Source organism: Pinus tabuliformis, chromosome 9 (genome assembly GCF_031772625.1).
Source record: "Pinus tabuliformis cultivar Carrire ecotype Pingquan chromosome 9, CPIR1, whole genome shotgun sequence".
Classification (NCBI taxonomy): Eukaryota; Viridiplantae; Streptophyta; class Pinopsida; order Pinales; family Pinaceae; genus Pinus; species Pinus tabuliformis.
The window spans coordinates 1,818,762,287-1,818,787,212 of NC_142307.1; the positions used below are offsets into that span (position 1 = coordinate 1,818,762,287).

General features: G+C 34.6%; 1 protein-coding gene across 1 annotated transcript; it reads left to right on the plus strand.

Annotated features, from left to right (window-relative positions):
- Positions 1–15,045: 15,045 nt before the first annotated feature.
- LOC149156064 (uncharacterized) lies at positions 15,046–15,817 on the plus strand. The gene is made up of 3 exons (XM_089445336.1): positions 15,046–15,257; positions 15,393–15,456; positions 15,582–15,817. The coding sequence occupies exons 1-3, from the start codon at positions 15,084–15,086 to the stop codon at positions 15,650–15,652; spliced, it is 309 nt and encodes a 102-aa protein (XP_089301462.1). The 5' UTR covers positions 15,046–15,083; the 3' UTR covers positions 15,653–15,817.
- Positions 15,818–24,926: the final 9,109 nt, after the last annotated feature.

Here is a 24,926-nt window from a genome sequence, read left to right on the forward strand (position 1 = left end):
CATCTCTCTCTCTGCCTCTCTCTCTTTCTCTACCCCCCAATCCTCTCTCCTCCCCCATCACTCTCCTCCTCTCTCTCAAGTCTTATCTCTCTCTTTCTCGCTCTATGTTAATATATCCCTCCCTCTCTCCTTATCTCCCTCCTTCTCTCTATCTCTCTTTGTTCGTCTCTTTAACTCACCACTAAACATACACACTCTCTCTCCATCTCTCTCGTGCAACTCCCTCTCTCTCCACTTCTCATAATCTATGTCTTTATTGTTCATTCCCTCTCTCCTCCTCTCTTCCAAGTCCTCTCTCTCCCTTTCTCTCCTCCCTTCCTCTCTCTTCCCCCATCTATCTCTCCCTCTCTCTGCCCTCCAATCCTCTCACTATCTCCCTCCCTCTCTCCTTCTCTCTTTCCCATCTCCATATTTGTGTCTCCCTCTCTCTCTCTTACCCTTCTCTACCTCTAACATTCATCTCTCTATCTCTCTCTTCATTCTTGCTCTAGCCTATCCTTAAGTTTATCTCCATTTCTCCCTTGTCACTCCCCACTATCTCCCCACCTCTATCACTCTATGTCTTTGTTCTTCCCTCCCATATATATGTAGAGTTAAAATCATTATATATTAATATATATTATAATATAGCGAATTTAATATTGTATTAATCCAAATTTATTAAATTTAATATTATAATATATTAATATGAATAGTAGATTTAATAATAATAATAATCTTTTAATATTAGTGTTAGGGTTAATAATGTTTTGTTGCATGGTATTAACAATAATTTGGCCCATGGTATTGTTGGAGATAATACTGAGAGGGGGGGGGGGGGGGGGGTGAATCAGTATTATCAAATCAGATACTTTTCAATTTCATACTCAGATTCATATATGCGGCTTCAGTTCAATATATCACCGTATATACGTGACTGTGTTAAATGGAACTAGCGTACATGCAGTAATCTTATGATTCAGTTAGATTATCTTCAGTAAATTCATCAGAACATTATTAACCATAATAACAGTAATCAGGTGCAGTAAAACAGAACAAATCATCACACATAAGAAGCACACATGAACACCAAGATATAAGGTGGAAACCCAATGTGGGTGAAAACCACCTGCTGCAATTCGTCTCTTTCTTCCTTTAATAAGAAACTTCTTTTACAATGTACTGGTGCAGTCCTTTACCAGCACGCAGGCTTCAACCTGCAGAGAGCTACGACCCTCTCTCGTTTTCCAGCTACTTCTGGAAGGGAGCTACAACCCCCTCAGCTCTTGTACTAGCTAATGTACTAGTACGTAGGTGCTGACCTACAGAAGGCTACAACCTTCTTTTCTTCAGGGACCACGTTTCATAAATTTTCAGACTGGATCCATGAGTACAAAACAATCACTGCTGCAATACAATCATCAACTTATACTTGCATCATAAATCTCTAAATCACCCAATACTGAATCACTGAAACCCTGTCATCAAAAACACAGAACACAAACCAGAGCTGAGAACTCTGCAACAACCACTAGAATCAACAGCAACCTGAAACACCAAATCTCATAATGCATATGCTACTTCACTATATCAAAACGGCGTGTATACGCGCTTTCACCAGAGACAACCCGCGTAAAAATCTAAAGATAATTACTTATACCTTCGCTGTCATATCCAACCCTAGCCAAGCATCAAAAACAGATAACCAGCAATACTAGATCTTCCCACTTCGTCAGACGTCCATTCCTTGCTTCACTCCTTTGCCTAATGATCCTCTCCTTATATAGGTTGGGCTTCTTTCAATACCACGGTCCAAAACCATAATAAACAATACCAAGGGCCCAATACCTGGGGTCAACACTTCTGAGGAGATACCATGGTCCAAAACCATAGGTTCAAATACCGAGGACTAACTACCACGGACCAAGACATAAGTTTTCACATATGTACGCACTTTTCCTTGCGTGAAAGTGCGTGTGTACGCATACGCGACTTCGGCACGTCCAACCCGCATGTATACGCTGATTTGTCATAATGAACATGCGTATATATCTTTCTTGACCTGCTGTACTAAGATCTGTCCTCTGATTGAGTTGCCATCACCTATATCAACCTCTGAGTGGGTACCCATCAAGGACAACACTTGTATCATAATGCCAACAATCTCCCCCTTTGGACTTGATTGCAACCACCACACCAAGTCACTCTCCCCCTTTGACATCAAGGGCAAAGGGCGGACCAAGATATTCTCTTCCTTGGTATACCTTTTGCTGTCCATACTCCCCCTGAGTACATGATGAAGTTTCTGATTGAGCTCCCCTTTGTATATGCCAAGTTGTATCAATCCATCCATGCTCCCCCTGAGCAGCTGCAAGTTCTAAGACCCGCAATTCATTCAAGACCATGACTATCATTCATCATATATGATCTAGACCATAAGCATCAGCATCCAAACCTACAATACCATTCCTTTGATCAAACAGCAAGATGTATCATTTAGCTTCATAGACCTTATCAGCAACTTCTAACCATAATGCCAACAATGCATTATTTGAAGTATATGATCCCCCTGAGCCTGAGCCAACATGACCGAACCATTTCCTGGGTCTATTCTGCTGCCCTTTCTTCTGATCTCTATATACGCGACTCTGCAGCCTGAAACTCGCCTATATACGCGACTTATCTTCATTATATCAGCGTATGCAAGATGGAATATTGAATTTCTTCACTTTCAGATTCCCCTGTGTCTGTTATGTCAGCTAACAGAGTTATGTCACACCTTTCTGTCTCTAATTCTGTCTTCTTCAATTCTTGGAACTGTGATGATGTATGGTCCTCTTGTTTTGAATTTTGAAATTTGCTCCTACATTCCCTTGCTTTATGTCCAAGTTTGTTGCATGTATAACATCTTACATATTTCATGTTCCTTCTATTGCAATCAATTGCTTTGTGTCCATATGCATTGCAGGAAAAGCAATATCCTCTGAAATACCTGGCATGCGATGATCTTTTGTGATGGTCTTGAACCATTCTACTTCTACATCTGGCTGCAACATGTCCAAGATTATGACATACATAACATTCAACATTATTCAGTGGAGGAAATAATCGTCTATCACTTCCATAGTTAGGAGTAAAGGATTTTCCTTGAGGAATTTCTTTCCTTGGTTGTTCCTTGTTGAGCATTTCATTAGAGTTTCTTGCCTCACCTTGTGAGCTAGATTCACCTTCAACGGATTCATAAAAACCAAGACCTGTTTTGATAATAGGGGATCTTTGATGACCAAGAATGTCATCCAAAATCTTATTACTATCTTGAAATCGCAACAATTTATCCTTTTCTTCTAATTTACCTTTTAAGATATTTACCTCAACCCGATGTTGTTCTTCCTTTTCCAGATATTGATTCCTTAGGTCTTCTTCAGCTTTTCTTCCTTCTTCCACTTGTTGCTTTAATTTGATCACTTCATGTTCTTGATCTTCAAGGGCTTCTCTGTTCTGCTCTCTTGATTTTTCAAGATCTTCTTTTAGAGAGAGGATCTTTGATTCAAGTCTCTGAATTGTTATGCTGTGATCATTCACTATATCCTGCAATTTCTCCCTTACCCTGGTTACTCTCTCCAATTGTTCGTTTAATTTGGTAACTTCCTCAGTTTCTGCATTCTTCTTTTCATATGCCATGAGACTTCTAATGTCTTCACTACCATTGAATGAGTTATTACTTTTAACATGGGTATAATAGCTTCTATTACCTTCTTCAGACATCTTTCCTTTGTTATGAGGGCATCTAGCAGCATAGTGACCAACTCTACCACATGAAAAACATTTGAAAGGTAGCTTACCTTTGAACCGTCCAGTTCCCCGTTCAAGATTCTTGACAAAATTTACCTCATCTTCTTCCTCTGACATGTATCTTGGCGCTTCGAATGCGGCTTCTGATGGTCCCTCTTTTCGCATTTCAAAAGCAGTTAAGATTTCGTGAAGCTGTGACATGGTGATTTTCTGCAAATTCTCCTTTTCTTCTATGGCAGACACTTTGGAATCAAATTTAGCAGATAGAGATCTCAAAACCTTTTCAACTAAGACAACTTCCTTAAATTCTTCACCCAGATCCCTCATACAATTTACAATTTCATCCATACGCAGGAAATAATTAGCTATGCTTTCATTACTATGCATCTTAAGATTTTCATACCGGATTCTGAGAGTTTGAAGCTTTGCTCTTTTTACCTGATCATGTCCTTCGTAGCTCAGAATGATTTTGTCCCATATTTCCTTAGCTGATTTGAAATGCATAACCTTCATAAATTCTGATTGTGTCAAACTTCCCAATAAGACAGTAACAACTTTGGCATTGAGCTCATATTGCTTTCTCTCTTCTACATCTGTAGGAGTTGCTGATGGGAATTTCTATCCTCCTACGATTCCCCAAACTTCTGCTCCAAGAGATTGTAGATATGCAGTGGTTCTTATCTTCCAGTGGGTAAAATTGTTCCCGTCAAAGATTGGTGGCCTGATGTGTGCCTCTCTTTCTGGATTAGTCATTCTGATGGATCTTTTCCTTCAAGCGATCAAGCTACCTCTGAAGGACCTGGCTCCGATACCAATTGTTGGAGATAATACTGAGAGGGGGGGGGGGTGAATCAGTATTATCAAATCAGATACTTTTCAATTTCATACTCAGATTCATATACGCGGCTTCAGTTCAGTATATCAGCGTATATACGCGACTGTGTTAAATGGAACTAGCGTACATGCAGTAATCTTATGATTCAGTTAGATTATCTTCAGTAAATTCATGAGAACATTATTAACCATAATAATAGTAATCAGGTGCAGTAAAACATAACAAATCATCACACATAAGAAGCACACATGAACACCAAGATATAAGGTGGAAACCCAATGTGGGTGAAAACCACCTGCTGCAATTCATCTCTTTCTTCCTTTAATAAGAAACTTCTTTTACAATGTACTGGTGCAGTCCTTTACCAGCACGCAGGCTTCAACCTGCAGAGAGCTACAACCCTCTCTCGTTTTCCAGCTACTTCTGGAAGGGAGCTACAACCCCCTCAGCTCTTGTACTAGCTAATGTACTAGTACGTAGGTGCTGACCTACAGAAGGCTACAACCTTCTTTTCTTCAGGGACCACGTTTCATAAATTTTCAGACTGGATCCATGAGTACAAAACAATCATTGCTGCAATACAATCATCAACTTATACTTGCATCATAAATCTCTAAATCACCCAATACTGAATCACTGAAACCCTGTCATCAAAAACACAAAACACAAACCAGAGCCCAGAACTCTGCAACAACCACTAGAATCAACAGCAACCTGAAACACCAAATCTCATAATGCATATGCTACTTCACTATATCAAAACCGCGTGTATACGCGCTTTCACCAGAGACAACCCGCGTACAGATCTAAAGATAATTACTTATACCTTCGCTGTCATATCCAACCCTAGCCAAGCATCACAAACAGATAACCAGCAATACTAGATCTTCCCACTTCGTCAGACGTCCATTCCTTGCTTCTCTCCTTTGCCTAATGATCTTCTCCTTATATAGGTTAGGCTTCTTTCAATACCACGGTCCAAAACCATAATAAACAATACCAAGGGCCCAATACCTGGGGTCAACACTTCTGAGGAGATACCATGGTCCAAAACCATAGGTTCAAATACCGAGGACTAACTACCACGGACCAAGACATAAGTTTTCCCATATGTATGCGCTTTTCCTTGCGTGAAAGTGTGTGTGTACGCATACGCGACTTCGGCACGTCCAACCCCCGTGTATACACTTATTTGTCATAATGAACATGCGTATATATCTTTCTTGACCTGTTGTACTAAGATCTGTCCTCTGATTGAGTTGCCATCACCTGTATCAACCTCTGAGTGGGTTGCCATGAAGGACAACACTTGTATCATAATGCCAACAGGTATTTGGCTCGTAGGCTTCACCTAAGTAAAACATATTTTTTGAGTTTTCCTAAATATAAAGAGGTTTATGGAATAAATATAAAAGGAGGTTTTATTTATTTTTCATACCTCTAGTTCATTTTAATTTTTATTTATTTACCATACACATTTTTTTAGTGTTCGAAAACCTCTTTATGTAATGCCCCTAGTAAATCGATAATGTTTTAAGTAAGGCAGTAAAATTTAACTATTGACTAAGGTTATGTTTGGTAAAATTAAAATAACTATGTTGCTACTGCTGTTAATTAATTATGTTAATTAATTGTTGCTACTACCGTTTAATTAAGTATGTTGATTAATTGTTGTTAGTAGCTATTGAGGTAGTTGGAAAAAGAAAATCTAACTACCTTCATGAGATGGTTGAGACCCCATAGGAAAGGGGAAAAAGGTTATGCCAAGTCTGGTAGAGATCAGATGGCAGAAAGAAAAAAGAAAAAAGAGAGTTACTCTTTGGAAAGAGAAAATGCTATGTCTGGTAAAGATCAGTTGGCATGTATTTGGAAGGCACAAGCTTCCTAAACCGCTACATCTGGTAAGGACCAGATAGCGTGACTCTGGTATAGCCAGAGAGTTGCAGTCAGTGAGGATCTGCAGAAGTGCTTGGGGGTGGAAGATCGAGGAGGATCTTCCTATGGTCGGGTGGTTGACAAGCGCAATAAAGAGGTTTGCCTCTGTTCAGGTATGGACTACTAAGAAACTTAATAGTTATTAAGGATTTATATATACTGTGAAATTAATTAAGGTCTATGACAGACTTAAACTGTGTATGGCATTGGAAGAATTTCTGTAATTATGCAGGCATTGGTAGAGATGGAAAATGTGAACTCATTGACAACTTTTAAGAACAAATTTATGTGCGACTGGCAGAAGAAAGAAAAGATTAAACTAGATTTTAATTAAAAATCATAGATTTCCATACTGGAACAATTCCTGTAGCATAAGTGACAGTTAAATGGAAAACAGAATACTGTGTATATTTATTTCAGCCTACACAGATAAATTGAAAACAATATAAATATTTGCATACAAAGATCCCAAGAATGCTACTGAGGAAATAAAGAAAAATTGTAATAGGTCAAAAACCGAGTCAATACGTATACTCTCTAGACCAAACAACCAATCGAAGGTCGCAGGATCATCATCTTAATAGTGTGGTTTAAGAATGAATAAATCGGTAACGAAAAACACTCCAGTGCTTGAAGAACAAAGGAAGGGCAGCGCCCACATCATAAACATAAATAAATGATAACAAACATTCCAAACAAATCAAGAACGACCCTGTAAATGAAAAGGCCGTAGCCTGTGTGAGCATTATCGGGCAGCCAGCGAGGGCTTCCGAAGTCGAAGCCGGCAATCTGTATTCTCCAGCAAGAAATAGTAACAGTAAACAAAAAACATAGAGATATGTTTCTTTTAATTAAAATTTACAGGAAAAACCTCCAAAGAGACAAGCGTATCCAGTGTACACAACAAACAATAGAAACTTCGAACTCAGGTGAGAGTCTGTCCATAATAAACCAGCAATTTTTAAAACACTGAACCGTAAAATGATTCTATGGAGAAGCTCACAATACATTATCCAGGCAAAGTTCGATTAACATTAATAACTGATAATCCTCGAATATGAAACAAATTATACAGTAAAGGACAGGTATTAAACGCAACCCAACTAGGGTTTCCGTCGGGTCTGCTTGGAACAGAACCCAAATAGTTTACAAAGCAACATAGACGGGGAAAACCATTAATTTTCCTCATGGAAGGAAACCCATGAAACAGTGATAGACTCCCATGCACAAGCACATCTTAGATAGCCTTCCAAGAAGGACAACGGCTTAGTCTGTTACCGAGGGCCTTTCCTCAATTGTTAAACCACGGGAGTATACAACTCTTACCCGGAACATGGAGTGGGTATGGAAGGAAAAACAGGTCCTCCATCGAGCACTGGCCACGACAACGAGACTCCGCACCTGAGACAAAGGGGTCATTAAAAAAAAAACAGTATAAGATTTAACTCTGTGAAAAGAAATTAAACAAAAGAAAATGAACTGTAAATCAAGGTGATATTCACCTAGGTGAGTGGCTTACCATGACCGAGGATGGAAGGTAGAGTTCCTTTCGCACCACGGACCGCCTGATGGAAAGGTCTCCTCTGCAAAATGCAAAAGCGCCAGAGACCTATGAACGACAGAGTATCATACCAAAAATGAACTGCTAAAGAATTTCCAAATGCATTAAAAGGCTTTCAAGACATACCACCGACCCCTGGATCGATTTCAACCGTCGATCTGGACGGTTTCATCTCCGCCGTAGGAATGAGCATAGAAAACCTGGGAAACAGCCATCGTATGGTAATTTCGAGGTATGCATCAGACAACATTAACTCCTGGAGTCTTGAGCACGCTATAGCACATGGAGTCGACAGGCCGATCGTTCATCGTGCCAGATGGACGATGTGGAGAAGGCCAATTGGACAAGCGTCAGTTGCCCGAGTGATTCTCGGCAACATTCATTCCAGGCTAGATTTTTTTTAGGCGTAAAGCATTAACTCGATTAAGAAACTATTATATAGCCATTCATTTCCGTAGTACCAACGACCAATTTCATATAATATCCACTGTACCGTATATAATATTATTGTCAGCCGAATGTTGATTCTCGAGAATGGAACATAGATACATTGTTAATGTTTATGTGCTATGGTTAGCATAGATATGTGCTATGATTAGCATAGTTATAACTTAGCACTAATACTTTTCCTATGTTATGTAAATAAATTATAAATTCCTTATTGCATTTAAATAATTAATGTTAAGTTCTACTATTATTAAGGTAAAAAAAATTTACTCTGTATTGTAGTGTTACACTTTATATTTTAAATTTATATTGTGTTTATACATACTAATAATTAAATTGATTTTTAAATAGGGCCGACATTGGATTAGAAATGTTAAATCTTAAGCATTACGTTTATATTTACATTTACATTTACGTTTACGTTTACGTTTTTATGTGATATCTACCCCATACTGAGCTGTAAAGAGCATCTAGGCACAATTAGAATTGGTATTATATATTTGATTGAATTTTTTTAAAATATCTTATTTATCATAAAAAAAAAAAAAATTACACAACTTGCAACTCTTTTATATTGAATTTTAAGAAAATTTCAAATTTCATAAAAACAAAACATTTTAATAATTTATATTTATATTATTCATAAATAATAATATTGATAATCTTATTTCATAATTATATTATAAATTAAATTTAAAAAATATAACTTTAAAGTGATTAAACTCAGTTGTGGATAATTAAGAGTTTTTCACTATCCGATAAGGTGTAAGTTACATACAAACCTAACATAAAACCATAGCTACACACCAAAAAAATTATATATCCCTTGTTACTCATCTAACCACGAAAAAATATTAAAAACATATAATATAAATCATTAATATAATTCAAAGTATTAAAGCTTTGAATATAAATCATTAAGATAATTCAAAGTATTAAAGCTTTGAAGGGCACGGAATTGGTGAATGGTCTAAACAATGATTTTTTTTTTAATGTTTAACATCGGATCTATCTTGGCACGAGAGGGATCTAATTTCTAGTGGTGCAAACATTATTTTAAGTTGACGGAAAAAATGTCACATGTTTAGATTTCATTATTATGTATATGTTTAAGATAAAATTCAAAATTCACATTATGTTTTCTTTGCTTGGCATGACTATATGATTCTCTTCTTTATTTTGGTTTGTGTTACTTTCCTTAAATGGTTGTACATATGTGTTTGGATATTTTGAATGGTCTATTTATTTATGTGTTTGGATCTGGGTGGTAATGTTTGTGAATGTTACACTTGTTGTGTTAAATTTTTATATATGTATGTAATTGTTTATTAGTAATTAGTTGGTAATGAAGAAAGGAGACAATTTTGTCAATAGTTTGTAGGAGGATTGATGTTGCAAATCGATTTCATTTAATTTTAGGTATCACAACTTTTGACAACTAATTAATTTTAAATAGTGATCCTCCAAATATTGCAAAATATATCTTGAACAATAATTTTAATAATTTACTGCATCATGATTACTCTTGAAATAATTTGTTTCTTTGTTTATGTTTGAAATAATTTATTTCCTTCAAGAATATTTTGATGATTTTTTTTTATCTATAGTCTATTTTGCAAAATCAAGAAATAATGTATTTGTCATTTTTTTTAATGGGTGGCAGATTTATAAAATCTTTACATTATTTGTTTCTCGAAAAAATTATCACATCTCCTTCAAGAATGTTTTGATTTGTTTTGATGTTTATAAATATACATTTTCCTCTTATAAATGTTTTGAATACATTGTTGTATGCAATTACTCTATGAGTAATTTTGAATATATGTGAATATATTTTGAATATATGTAATTTTCTATTAGTAATTAATTGGTGATGAAGAAGGGAGACAATTGAGGATTAATTTTCACTTTGCAAGAAGATTGATTTTGCATACATTTTTCATTTTAATTCTAAGTATCAAGACTTTTGGCAACTAATTATTCTTAATATGTTCCTGCAAGTATTACTAAATATATTTTTTCTAATAATTTGAAGCCTCAAGATTAACAACATCTAATGCAAACAATCAAATAGGATTAGAAAACATATACACTAAAATAAATGCATCTAATGGAAGCAATAAAATGATATTAGAAATCAACCTCTACACTCAAATCAATGCATCTAGTGCAAGAAATGAAATAGGATTCGAAGTCCACATTACAGTGAAATCCATGCATCTAGTGCAAGTAATAAAATAGGATTAGAAATCCACATCTGCACTAAAATTCATGCATCTAGTGCAAGCAATCAAATAGTATTAGAAATCCACGTCTACACTGGAATCAACACATATAGTGCTAGCAATCAAATGTAATTAGAAACCAACATCTACACTGAAATCAATGCATCTAGTTCAAGAAATCAAATAGGATTATAAATTCTTCGTCTACACTAAAATAAATGCATGTAGTGCAATAAATCTTCTTCCCTCTGTCCCCCATCCATCCAATCTTGAAACATATTTTTAATAATTTACAGTCTCAATATTAACAACGTCTAATCCATTTAATGCAAGCAATCAAATAGGACTAGAAAACAACATCTATATTGAAATCAATTCATATAATGCAAGCAATCAAATAAGATTAGACACCAAAATCTACACTAGAATCAATACATCTATTGCAAGCAATCAAATATATTTATAAAACATCATCTACACTAAAATCAATGCATCTAGCTCAAGCAATCAAATAAGACTAGAAATCACCATCTACGCTAAAATGAATGCATCTAGAGCAAGCAATAAAATAGGATTAGAAATCAACATCTAAATTGAAATCAATGCATCTAGTGCAAGCAATCAAATATAATTGGAAATCAACATCTACATCGAAATCAATGCATCCAGTGCAAACAATCACATAGGATTAGAAATCATCATCTACACTAAAATCAATGCATATAGTACAAGAAATATTCTTTCCTCTCCCCCCTCCATCTATATCTATATCTCCATCCATCTCTCCTTCTTTGTCTCTCTATCTCACCCCCCCAAACACACATGCACACTCTCTCCATATCTATATATCTCCCCCTCCCTCTCTCTATCTTTCTCTTCTTCCCTCTCTTCACTTTCCATCTATATCTCTATCTCCCTCTCTCTATCTCTCTGTTATTCCCTCTCTTCACTTCCCATCTATATCTCTATCTCCCTCTGCCTCTCCTTTGTCTCTCTATGTCACCCCCAAAACATACACACTCTTTCTCCATATCTACATATGTCTCCCTCTCTCTTCCTCTTCACTCTCTCTCTCTCTCATCTATCTTTCTTCCCTCTTGCTCTCATCTCTCTCTCTCTCTCTATCTCCCTTATCGCACCCTCTCTCTTTATCCACCTTTCTCTCTCTGTCTATTTCTTCTTACCTCCCTCTTTCTTTCCCTCCAACTCCATCTCTCTCCCTCCCTCTCTCCTTCTCTCTCTATTTCTTCCTCTATCTCCTTTTCTCTCTCACCTCTCTTTGTCACTCTCTCCCCCTCTCTCTTCACCCTAATCTTGCTACTATATCCCTCCCTCTCTCCTTCTCTTCCCCCTTCCTTCTATCTCTCCGTTGTCTTCTACCTCACCCCAAAACACACTCTCTCTCTCCATCTCTCCCTTGTCACTACATAGATCTCTCGACCTCTATCACTTCATATATATCTAGAGTTAATATATATCATGATATATTATTATATATTATAATATAAAAAATCAAATATCATCCTAAATTTAATATTGTATTCATCAAAATTTATTAAGTTTAATAATATTAATATTAGCTTTAATAATGCTTTTTATGGCATGATAACAAAAATTATAATAAAACTACATCAAATTAATATTTTCAAATATTAGAACTTTGATGTGGAGATATTTATGTCTTAAAGACTTTAATATATCCATAGGATATGGTTTTTCCCTTTAAAGATTTATTTTACAAATATTTAATCAAAATAAATATTAAAATAATTTGGAGCAGGATTTTCGATTCTTTGTGTTGAATTAACCTTTTTCCTTTGATTTAAGAGATGTTATTAGCTTTAGTAAATATGAGTAAAGATGTTTAATATTTTACCTAATTTGGAATTTTAATGTGGTAAAAATTTTTGTTAAAGGTAAATTTATGATAAATTCAAATTCACTTATATGATAAAGGAACTATTAAATGCATGAGATAATCATGAGATAGTTTATTATTTATTAAAAGTATATATAATAATGCATAGTTATATTTTAATAATCAATCCTAGTTCACTAATAAGAATAAACAGTTATATATAATTTAAGATTCAACCTAAATAAAAAAATTTTATTAATTTTTGAGGACGTGACATACTTACACATAGAGGTCATACTAACTGAGGGCTGTAGAATAAGCCGAGAAGCTCAACAAGTAATAAAAGTTGTTTAAAATTTTTCAATTAATTTATTTGAAGTACAGAAAATGTTGATAATGACTTCACAAGCATGATAATTAAAATAACTAAAATGCTATTTTTTTTATAAATTGTTTAAAGTTTTTCAATTAATTTATTTAAAGTACTATAAATATTGATAATGACTTCACAAGCATGATAATTAAAATAATTAAAATTCTATTTTTTATTTTTCTTAAAACTGAAAGTTTTTAATTTATAATTTTTCTTTTTTTTTTAATAATAATTAAACTTGTAAATTTGTCATATTGGAACCTATAAAAAAACAATTTAAATTAATTTTAAAAATATATTTTTTATGCTTTTAAAAATATATTTTTTTTTAGCATATGTAATAATGAAATATTTTTAAAAACGTCATTTTCCTTGGGTATAAATTGTATTTTTGACTAGTATATACCATATGTGATATAAATGATTATATATTTTTAAAAACATCATTTTCTTGGGTATAAATTATATTTTTGACTGGTATATACCATATGTAATATTAAACATTATCGTTATTTTCCATACTATTTCTTATAAATAAATATGGAATAAACAACATAAATACTGTAGGAAGAGTAGAGTAAGCAAAGTTAAGGGCAGTGACTTCGATATATTTTAATATTAAAATTGTATTTTTTAATAGTATAATAAAAATTTTAAATTTTATATATCTATATCTATATATATAATATTACATTTAGCTAATTAAAATTATTTTGATAAATTTTATATTTAATAAAATAAATAATTCATAGGAAAAGGGATAGAAAAGCAAATTGTAAACATTAAGATTCTAAAACATTAAAAGAATTCTCTCTATATAGCAATATGCAAAAACTTAATAATTTTTAATTCTGGTTTATTATTCTTTTTCATGTCTTTATATATAACAAAAGTGTATCATATATATTTAAAGTTGTTTAAAGTTTTTCAATTAATTTATTTCAAGTAAAGAAAATGTTGATAATGACTTCACAAGCATGATCATTAAAATAATTGAAATGCTATTTTTTTTTTTTTTTAACTTGTTTAAAGTTTTTCAATGAATTTATTTGAAATAGTAGAAAGATTGATAATGACTTCACAACCATGATAATTAAAATAATTAAAATGCTATTTTTTATTTTTTTTTAAACTAAAAGTTTTAATTTTTTTTTTATATTATTAATTAAACTTGTAAATTTGTCATATTGGAATGTATAAAAAATCAATTTAAATTAATTTTAAAAATATATTTTTTTCATATATAATCCTGATATATTTTTAAAAACATCATTTTCTTAGGGTATAAATTGTATTTTTGACTAATATATACTATATGTAATATAAATGATTATATATTTTTAAAAACATCATTTTCTTTGGTATAAATTATATTTTTGACTAGTATATATCATATGTAATATTGAACATTATTTTTCTTTTTTCCACACTATTTCTTATAAATAAATATGGAATAAACAACATAAATATTGTAGGAAGAGTAGAGTAAAAAAACTTAAGGACAGTGAATTCGATATATTTTAATATTAAAATTGTTTTTTTAATAATATAATAAAAATTTTAAATTATATATATATATATATATATATATATATATAATATTATATTATATTTAGCTAATTAAAATTATTTTTTATATTTAATAAAATAAATAACTCATAGGAAAAGGTATAGAAAATGTCACGATCCCAACGTAATAATTTAAATATACAAGTTATATCAATAAAAAAAAATTCTGTGGTGGTATAGATCCTAACCTTACGCACCATCTTCACACCTAAGGATAAATATATTATGCGGTATTCTACCTTCACACCATACCGCACTTACCCCGAGCTTTACACATACCATAATCTCGCATGCACATAATTCAACCTTAACCTTAGGTACTTTATGGTTTCATATGTTACGTTGTAACTTGGTTATGTTTGAGTTCAAATGGAACCTACCGCACACACGTACCCGGCACTGAACAGGTGGAGCTGGTGCATTAACCCATCCCACCTACCTGATGCCAGGTGGCGTAGGGCCATGTGACTATTCGGAATCTGTGCAAGGTCTCCCGCTTGAATGAACGGATGGGATGCATTATTCGCATCGGAGGGTTCCAAATGGTTGAAGGGTTTGGCGGTCAATTGATATACCGCCGAGTTTTGCGTTATGGTTCATTTGCAACACTTGGGAGTTCATGCTCGCACCCAGCTCGGCGGCAGACCTCTGCAACGCCTCAGGGATTAAGCTCAAACTCACAGGTATATATTTGTTTAACCCTTTCGCTCGTCACCGATTCATTTACCCTGTAGCAAGGTTATGCGTTGACACAACTCTTCTATTTCGTTTGATAGTTCATGGCACATATTTGACTGTAATCCTACGGTGATGTGCAGGTGGGTCACTTCTATGGCTTTCCACCCCTGCGGAAATACTGTGGCCGGTTCCAGCGTTACACAGGTATGTTTGTCTCTGGACTAGACTCGGTTTCTTTTTGGCAGGGAGGGTTTATGCCTAAATGGGGTTAATCCCCTTTCTCCGGACCGAGATGGGGTCTTATGGCTCTCTCTCTGCCTGTGTCTCAGGTTTGGTTTCTTTTTACAAACCCCAGCTTCGATCTGCAGCCGGCCTCTCCATGCCAGGGTTTGCATTTTGAAAGACTGCCATGGGTTTGAACAGGGTTACTTCCGGCTTGTAAGCCGTTCACTGTGTGCGCATCAGTTTGTTATTATGGTCCTCGGACCTGGACTATCCATTTTGCTATGTATAAATTGAACAAACGCTCTCTGTAATTTCTGAGGTTTATATAGATGATTCGTTATATGCTTGAATAGGCAGACACGATGCTATCTGCAATTTCTTTAACTTGCAATGTTTGGAATGGAACTGGGTTCTCCGGACCCGAGTTGTTTAAGTTAATCAGTGTAAATGTTAAACGTTTCTGTTACAGGTTTGGAATATGTATTGAACCCTTATGGTTTTGGTTTATTACGCCTGGCGTACTCTCAGGTCTTTACAGGCGGTTATATTTTTCATGTATCTGTATTTGAAGCTATTTACATGCCTTATTTTCCACAGTGCGGCCCTAAGGGTTAAGACTCGCATTCGATTGATGAATGCAGAGTCAAACCCTCTCCGCATATACAATTAATACTACCCGTGGCTGGTATTGCCTTAATATAGTAATGCATAATCTTGGTTAAACAGAGTTATGTTCTTGTATCAGTATTATTCTATGAAAAGTCTTCTGGACATGTTTGTAACACGGTCATTTCTTATGAAGAGTCTTCTTGTTTACACAGCGTGATTTTTATATGAGCACTAGTTTCAGCGCGAGTACTACGCGTGTGTTTATTTAAGTTCTGTAGCTCTTTTATGGCTGTAAATTTGTCTTCTTTTCAGAACCAAAAGACTCTGTTACTCATTTCCTTCTCTCTGTCTATTAGTATATTGCTATGGTCTCTCTAACCCTTTTACATTCTGTTCTGTTTTGAGTATTTGTAATGTAAACACCCAACTCATTACCGTAGGCGAATATGTGACTTAATCTCAGTAGACTAAGTTGCAGGTAGGTATTTACATGCATGAATCTTTATAATAACTACAGTTATCTTAGATTTATTGCTTAACAGTAAGAAAGCACAGATAGCTGTATTTTTATCTAATAAAAGAAAGCACAGACACTGTACTCTGTCCATATGCTACCATTACCTTTTCTTAGACTAGAACTCTGTAAGAAACGCATACCTGGTTAACCTGCTACCGGCGATTCTACTCCAAGAGTTCACCTGCAATCGTTTTTGCTCTTATCCTCCCAACCTTGAGATCCACTTGCGTTGGATTCTCCCCCCGAGCCGTCTTGCAGGCCTGCAGCCCTCAACAAGACTCATGCACTACCGTGCTAGGTTATCTGGTCACTACCAGACTTAACCTCTTTTCTCACTCTGCTCTCTCTCTGGAATTCTCCTCTCTGTCTGTTCATCAACAGCCCAGAGGTTTTCCTCCCAGGACCTTTCCTTGGGTGAGAAGCAGTTGCTTTTCAGTTTCATAACTGATTTTTATTTTCTTTTAATAGAAAATCCTCCTTCAGGAGGCTGCCAGCATTTCATAAATATACACATGCAAAATAATCTAATATATCCACTTTCATAATTAACAATGTCATTTAGTAATAACAAGTCACCACACATACAGTTTTTACCACAGTAATTATTCCAGAATTACAAGTTACCGGGGTCATTACAGAAAAGCTTAAGATTCTAAAACGTTAAAAGAATTCTCTCTATATAGCAATATGCAAAAACTTAATAATTTTTAATTCTGGTTTATTATTCTTTTTTATTTCTATATATATAACAAAAGCGTATCATATATATTTAAAGTTGTTTAAAGCTTTTCAATTAATTTATTTCAAGTACACAAAATGTTGATAATGACTTCACAAGCATGATAATTAAAATAACTCAAATGCTATTTTGTTTTTATAACTTGTTTAAAGTTTTTCAATTAATTTATTTGAAGTACTAGAAATATTGATAATGACTTCACAAACATGATAATTAAAATAATTAAAATGCTATTTTTTATTTCTTTTTTTAAACTAAAAGTTTTAAATTTTTTTATCTTTTATTATTAATTAAACTTTGTCATATGGCAATGTATAAAAAATCAATTTAAATTAAATTTAAAAATATATTTTTTTCATATATAATCCTGATATATTTTTAAAGACATCATTTTCTTTGGGTATAAATTGTATTTTTGACTAGTATATACCATATGTAATATAAATGATTATATATTTTTAAAAACATCATTTTCTTTGGTATAAATTATATTTTTGACTAGTATATACCATATGTAATATTAAACATTATTGTTTTTTTCCACACTATTTCTTAGAAATAAATATGGAATAAACAACATAAAAATTGTAGGAAAAGTAGAGTAAGCAAATTTAAGGACAGTGAATTTGACATATTTTAATATTAAAATTGTGTTTTTTAATAATATAATAAAAATTTTAAACTATATATATATTATATTATATTTAGCGAATTAAAATTATTTTGATAAATTCTATATTTAATAAAATAAATAATTCATAAGGAAAAGGGATAGAAAAGCCAATTGTAAACTTTAAGATTCTAAAACATTAAAAGAATTCTCTCTGTATAACACTATGCAAAAACTTAATAATTTTTAATTCTTGTTTATTATTCTTAACGCATTACATTTTTTCCTAATGGTTTCATGTCTATATATATATATATATATATATATATATATATATATATATATATGTAACAAAAGCGTATCGTATATATTACAAAAAAGGATATCGAACATCAATAATGTCTTTAGAAAATGCCTGTTCTTTGTAGTCAACGAAGTTTACCTCTTAAGCTCCATATTTAGAGGCGGATTGCAAGGAAATCCGAAGGGGGAAATTTGGTTGGTTCTTCCGTTGCTCAGTGAAACGAGCCTTTGAAAACTTTTGTTCGATCAAGGACTTGAGAAACCGCAATTTTATATGCGCGTTTTGTGATGGTGAATATATCGATTACATAACATCCATTTTTAAAACGGATATTTCGTAATAATTTATTAAATACAAATCCACTTGGTAATATGTTTTCATGGGTTATTTTTACGTGCATAGGTGTTCCTCTTATTAAATGTTTATAGTTTTATAAATTTTGATGGATAAGATTTCACAAATAACTTTCTTGCATCTGCAGGTTTAAATTATATTTGAAATTTTCAATTTATCAAATATAATTATAAATTTAAATTTAAATATGATTATGATCGTTATGTTTCAGAATTAAGCAAAAGTGAAACATTTAAAATAGTTAATTGTTTTTATTTGAATCAAATATGTGGGCAATTGTTAAGTGTATAAAGACATATATATTTTATCTTTTTGTTTTTTAACTTATAACTTTTTAGGAGGAAACACATGCTCTTAACAATTAGGCCCACTCAAATTGCATAATAATACTAGTCTATTAAAAAACCCTTAATACTCACATCTTTTTTATTTAATGTCAATTACACCTTAAAAAAAATTAAGTTATATAATAATGCTAGTGATTTTTATACAGCTTGAGCCGCCATCCAAGCACGAATACCTTCGTTCAGGAGAATATTTTTTGTGTAGAAAGTCTCAGATTCAGGATCTTCTGCTGCACAGATCTCCTGGGAAACAAAATCATAGGCACGTAAGTTTAGAGCTAGACCAACTACTCCAATGGCCTAATGGTTAAGAGTATGTGTTTCCTCCTAAGAGATCACAGGTTCAAAATCAAAGAGGTAGAGTAACAGTGAAACTGCTGCGTAGAAGTAGGTCCCTTGTCCCATAAATAAGGGAGTCTCATACACCAATTTAATGTCGAACTTAACCATAACTTTAACTTAACTTAGTATTTACCCTTAATGTATTTGATGCTGAAGTTTGCGCACTTATAAACTGCCTTATAATAATATTCGAGCTCTTTAAAAGTTGGTTTGGGATTTGATCAGGTCATGTATGGATTTTTTTTTTTAAGTTTAGGGGTATTGGGCCACATCGCATACATTTCCATTACAATTATTTGGTCCTGTATCGATGTGGATTTAAGTGTGGACTATATTGTTTCTCAATGTTTTGATAATTCCCTATGTCACATTGCTCGGAATCCTCGACTGTTGCACATGAAACATTCCTTGTGGTTGACGTGACTATAGATAAGTGGAAAGGTCTCACCCGTCATTATTTTAGGTTATGATTGAACGACTCTGAGTGGTTATTGAGGAGTTAGGGTAATTAACTCCTCTACCCTCGCCCCACTCCTAGCTCATTTGCTACCTTGTTGTGTTTATTGAGGCTTTGCTACAATGTTGCAAATCCTAGTCGATACGTTTCCCGAATTGACCTTACTGTTGTACCAATCTTGTTCATGTACGTAATTCTTTATGTTGAATTCTCATCGACCTCCAGATTGTGTAAATGATGGTAGGATACTTAGGCTTTTCCACTTTCCCTTGTATTGCATGCTCAGTTTGCAAACCTCTTAGTGGTTGAAGAATTTGGGGCTGTCAGTCATTGAGTTGAGTCCCTCATCGTCCAACATGCTAGGGAATTTGGTCAGTCACCTTATATATATATTTTGAGAGTCTCTGTAATGTTTAGCTTGCAACTAAAGTTCTCAATCTAGTCGAGGGAAAAGTATTTATACTAGTCAAGGAAAACCCAAAGATATTTTACTCTTCCTTGCAGTTTCCTTCCATTATTAAGATTCTGCATTTAATGGATTTAAGTTAATGTTGGTTTTGGTTCTATGTTCATTGGGTGTAAGAGAGAATTCAGTTTCCCTCTTTGGAGAAATGAAGTTTACACTTCATGTTGGGTCTTCACTTCCGAAAATAGGGTCTTATATTTTTGGCTTCTTGTTTTCAAGTTCTTTGTGAGTTTCATCCATGACCTGACCGTAGGGTTAGTTCTGGAAAGAATCGCATGGTTTTGAGCCATTTTCCTTTTATTATTAGTTTGGTTTTATCATTGGGCGAGACCTAGGTCATCATTGTGTAAATTTTTCTTCTTTTCTCCTGCCTATTATGCCTTGTAGTAATTGTAAAAATAATTACACTTGTCAATTCACCAACGCACCACCACCGCCTCACTATTTGCACCTCCTGCACTGCCTCACCGTCTTTACCTCCTGCACTGTCTCACCAGCGTGACATGCTCATATTCTAAGAGACACCATTGCCATACCTATTGAGTTTCGAAGAGACATCACCACCATGACCCTTCCAACCTGGAGGCAATTAACCCACTTAGTTTTATGTATAAATATAACTGCTGCTTTTTTGTTTCAATATTATGACTAGTTTTTAGTTAGCAACCTAAGCTGCATGTTTGAGTTATGTAAGTTGTGTTGTACTCTGATCAATCTTGCAATTTGTATCATAGATAGACGAGCAAATAATTGTTGAAGGAATCATTTGCAGAGAGAGATGGTCATTTCTATGCGAACAACCACCAACCACATTAAGTTTCCAGACCCATTCTTATTGTGAAGAGAAGATTGTCTTAAGATAAAGACACCCCTACTCAGTTGTAGTAGAGTTGTAGTGAAGTCATGGTGTGGTTGGAGTATAAGCGAGTGTCGGACGTGAAGTAGAAATTAAGGAGTGACCTGTGTGTGTGAGTCAACGCGTAATACCATGACCATTGAGATCTGTTTTGCAAGGGTCTGAGTTGTTAGAAAAATAATTTTACGAGGGCAAAGGAGCTCATAAATCAATTGCAACAAAGTAGGAAAGGTCAACTTCAATTGTGGAAACGTAAACCTTAGGTTGCGGTGAGGATATCGCAACCACACGGGGACTTAATTAAAACACAGAGTTCACTCACGACAAATCAGAGTAAAATAAAAGAGGTTGCAGAAATTTTGTTTTTATAGAAGCAATGTTTCGACATCTGTCTTTGTCCCTATATATATATATATATATATATATAGATATATATATATATATATATATGTAATTACGTAATTTCCCATTGTTCCATCATCTGTATGCATTCCTACTTTATAGTGTGCATTACCTTATGTTCTTATAAGCTTAGTTTCGGCATCCCATGAAGTCCTTAGAAGTCAAGTTCCAGCTGCAAGTGTTCCTAAATTGTTCCTAAAAAGTAGACCAGGTTTCATTAGTATAACCTAAACCGATAGCAAAGGCAAGAGAATTGGTTCCAGCACTAAGAGTTTAAGCAGCACCATCAACAATGGAGAAATCAACAGAGCAAGCATAGACAGTTCTAGTTGATTCAGCAGTTGTAGATGTTCCAGTTTCATATTTAGTTGGAGAACTATTACTTTGGTTCCTCCTTGAGTTCCTACATTTCGAAGTGTTCCTAGAAGTATAGTTCCAAAATTTCCTTTTGTTCCAAGAGCAGGAACTCGGATATCTTTCTTTGTTCCTAGTATATATGTATTTGGTGTTGTTCATAGAAGTGGTGTTCCAAGATATTCTATTGTAGCTCGAAAGGATGCTCCAACATCAACTGTAGTTCCGATATATGTAATTTAAGCATTTCATGTTGTTCTAAGAAATGATGATCCAAGATACCCTATAGCTCCTAGGGGTGATGCGGAGGCAAAGACAGCAGTAACTGAGTTGAACCAATTTCATTAGCTCTAGTTGAATATCCACCGGTTCCATATCTAGTGGATTAGCCACCACTTGATCGAGTTGATCTTGTTCGAAGAGCATAATAAGTAGCCCTACCAGCACAATCTATGGTAGCAAAGGCAGAGTCAGCAGGAGGGGAGTCATAGCTCCGTAAGATGTAAGAACCGGTTTGGCGGTTTGATTGGAGACCACCATTAATGGGGGAGCTGTTGAAAATTTCTGGTAATTTCAAACACAAATTAACTAAACAGAGAAAATGCTCTATTTTTGTGCAACAGGATCTTTTTCACAGGGAAGCCAAATAAAACTTTCTAATCAAAGTAGAGTTTTTCTTCACCCAAAAAAAATTTCATTCATCAATATGACTGCCTATTACAAAAAAAAAAGGTCTTCCTCTTAACAAAGGGATTACAAAACTGCTGTTACACAAAGGTCTTCCTCACATAGAGGGATTCACCAACATTTTTGTTACAAAGACATCTTCTTCACATAGAGGGATTCACCAACACTGCTTCAGATGCAGTTCCACAAACAATCAAAAGAGTCTTCCTCTTAAGAGAGGGATTCACCTGAGACTGTGCTGAAGAGCACCTTCCTCTTGACAGAGGGATTCACCAGTCTATGCTTAAAAAGCATCTTCCTCTTGACAGAGGGATTCACAAGGACACTGTGCTGAAAAGCACCTTCCTCTTTAACAGAGGGATTCACCAAGTGACTGTGCTGAAAAGCACCTTCATCTTCAACAGAGCGATTCACCAAAAATACATTTTAACCAACAAGAATTTACTCTGTCTCCTCCTGAGATTTTACATTGCTGTGTGTAAAAATCTCATTTACATTCACTGCTATAAAAACAGAGCTTTACATATGCTGCTGTAATAAAAATATTTACTTACATTTACTGCTGTAAAGAACTTTTACATATACTCCTGTAAAAGAAACTTTTACATTACATTCACTGTGAGGTGAAAAACCATTTCTTTACTCACACCATTTACACTGCTGTGTAATACAATTCTTCATCCACTCGTAGCTTGCTTCCCTTCGTTTGAGCAACCAGCCACAATACATTTCAACCTCTCTCCTTTATGTTTCGCACTACTGTGCATTATACTCTCCTTGTATCACTCAATCTTCATTTTCGTTCCCTTTTTCATTCACACCTTGCACCGCTGTGCAAAAACTAAAATTTCTTTTATGAAAGTCAACCCAAATCTATGCACTGCTGTGCATCTCCCTTCATTTTTTTTTTAATGCCGCAAGGCTTTTCGTTTCATTCATCCCATGTGCAATGAACATGAAAAACATTACTTCCGCGAGCCCCCTCTTTCATTCCATTACACACACATCTCATATGTGAATGAGCACAACCAAAACATATATCAAAAGCATTAAAAAAATAGGGCGTTGACTTGCCCATACCATTCTTTAATTGGCCATGCTTCCATGCAAACAAGACTTAAAAACATTTACCAACTTTTACCTACAATTTACGGAACATCGTAAATTTCATTCATTCCCTCACGTGGGCGGTCAGGCAATAAGATTCAGGCAGGTTGACAAAGATCCATGTCCGTTGACTTGATCGGACGCATTTCAGATCCTACAGCCACACAACCCAAATGAACTTTAATGCTCGGGAGATTGGTGGTTTAAGGTTCGTACAGTGGACGCATGGCTAGAGCTGATTGTGTTGGAGGTCCCGGGGAAAAACAGCCTTTGGCAAAAGGCGGTGCGATATGAGGCAGTGGTTTTACGAAGCTGTTTTCCTGCTGCACGGGCAACTGACTGTGCTGCCGTCTCTGTCCAACTGTCAGCGTCCGCCAATACTGCGCGCAGTTGGAATTAATATTCCAACACTCCCATTTAATTTCAACTGCTGGGCATTCAGACATACCCAAAACTTCCTCAAGAATTCATAACTTTTTTGCCTATTCGTATCAGCTTTCCTTTCATCGCTTTCACTGCTTTGCTCAGGCGTTGCAATCATGTTTCCCTTTCTTTTACTTCTTCGCACTGTTGTGCGTTTCATCACTGCCAAAAAAAAATATTTCCTTCTGCTGCATATTACACTCACTCTGCTGTGTGTTTCATTTCACTGCATTCTCAAACACTGGGCATTTACGCTCTGCTGCGTTTTGCCCTCTTCTCATTACCACAAAAAAAAAAAACATTTTCACTTCTGCACACTGCTGCATGTTTTTTCTTCCTTTTTTTTTCAAAATGGACAATAACCAAAAACTTCATTGCACTTACATTCCAACGCTGCCCCTTTTTCTTCTCTGCACTTCTGTGCATATTGCATTGCATATGTGATAAAAAACAAAGTAAAAACATTACATTTTTCAACACCGCTGCGTATTACATTTCAGAGGGATTAACAAAAAAAATTTCATTTGCGCTCTGCTGCGCTGCAATACATCCTCCACGCAATCTCCATGCCCTGCAGACTTTTCTTCTCTGCTTTTATGGCAGATTTAATTTCATATCTCTCCCCTATAAGAAGATTTTCATCAAAGAATGACTGTTAATCTAGTTCAGCAATTATGATTAAAAATTACAGGCTCCCCCTTAACTGTATGCATTATCTTCTTTCAACAAAGTTTTCTCAAAAGAAACTTAGATCGACTGGAGAGCTCAAGGGACTTTCAGACTGTATTTCCTTCCTTCTCCATACTTGTGTAACTTTCTTCTTTTGCATGGGTCTAGCTTGTGTAAGAGCCCATGTTAAGTTACAATCACGTGCCATA

Coding starts and splice junctions, on each gene's coding strand:
- LOC149156064 (XM_089445336.1), top strand. CDS start 15,084: ATGGGATGCATTATTCGCATCGGAGGGTTCCAAATGGTTGAAGGGTTT. Junction 15,258..15,392: donor GATTAAGCTCAAACTCACAG/GTATATATTTGT, acceptor GGTGATGTGCAG/GTGGGTCACTTCTATGGCTT. Junction 15,457..15,581: donor CCGGTTCCAGCGTTACACAG/GTATGTTTGTCT, acceptor CCTGTGTCTCAG/GTTTGGTTTCTTTTTACAAA.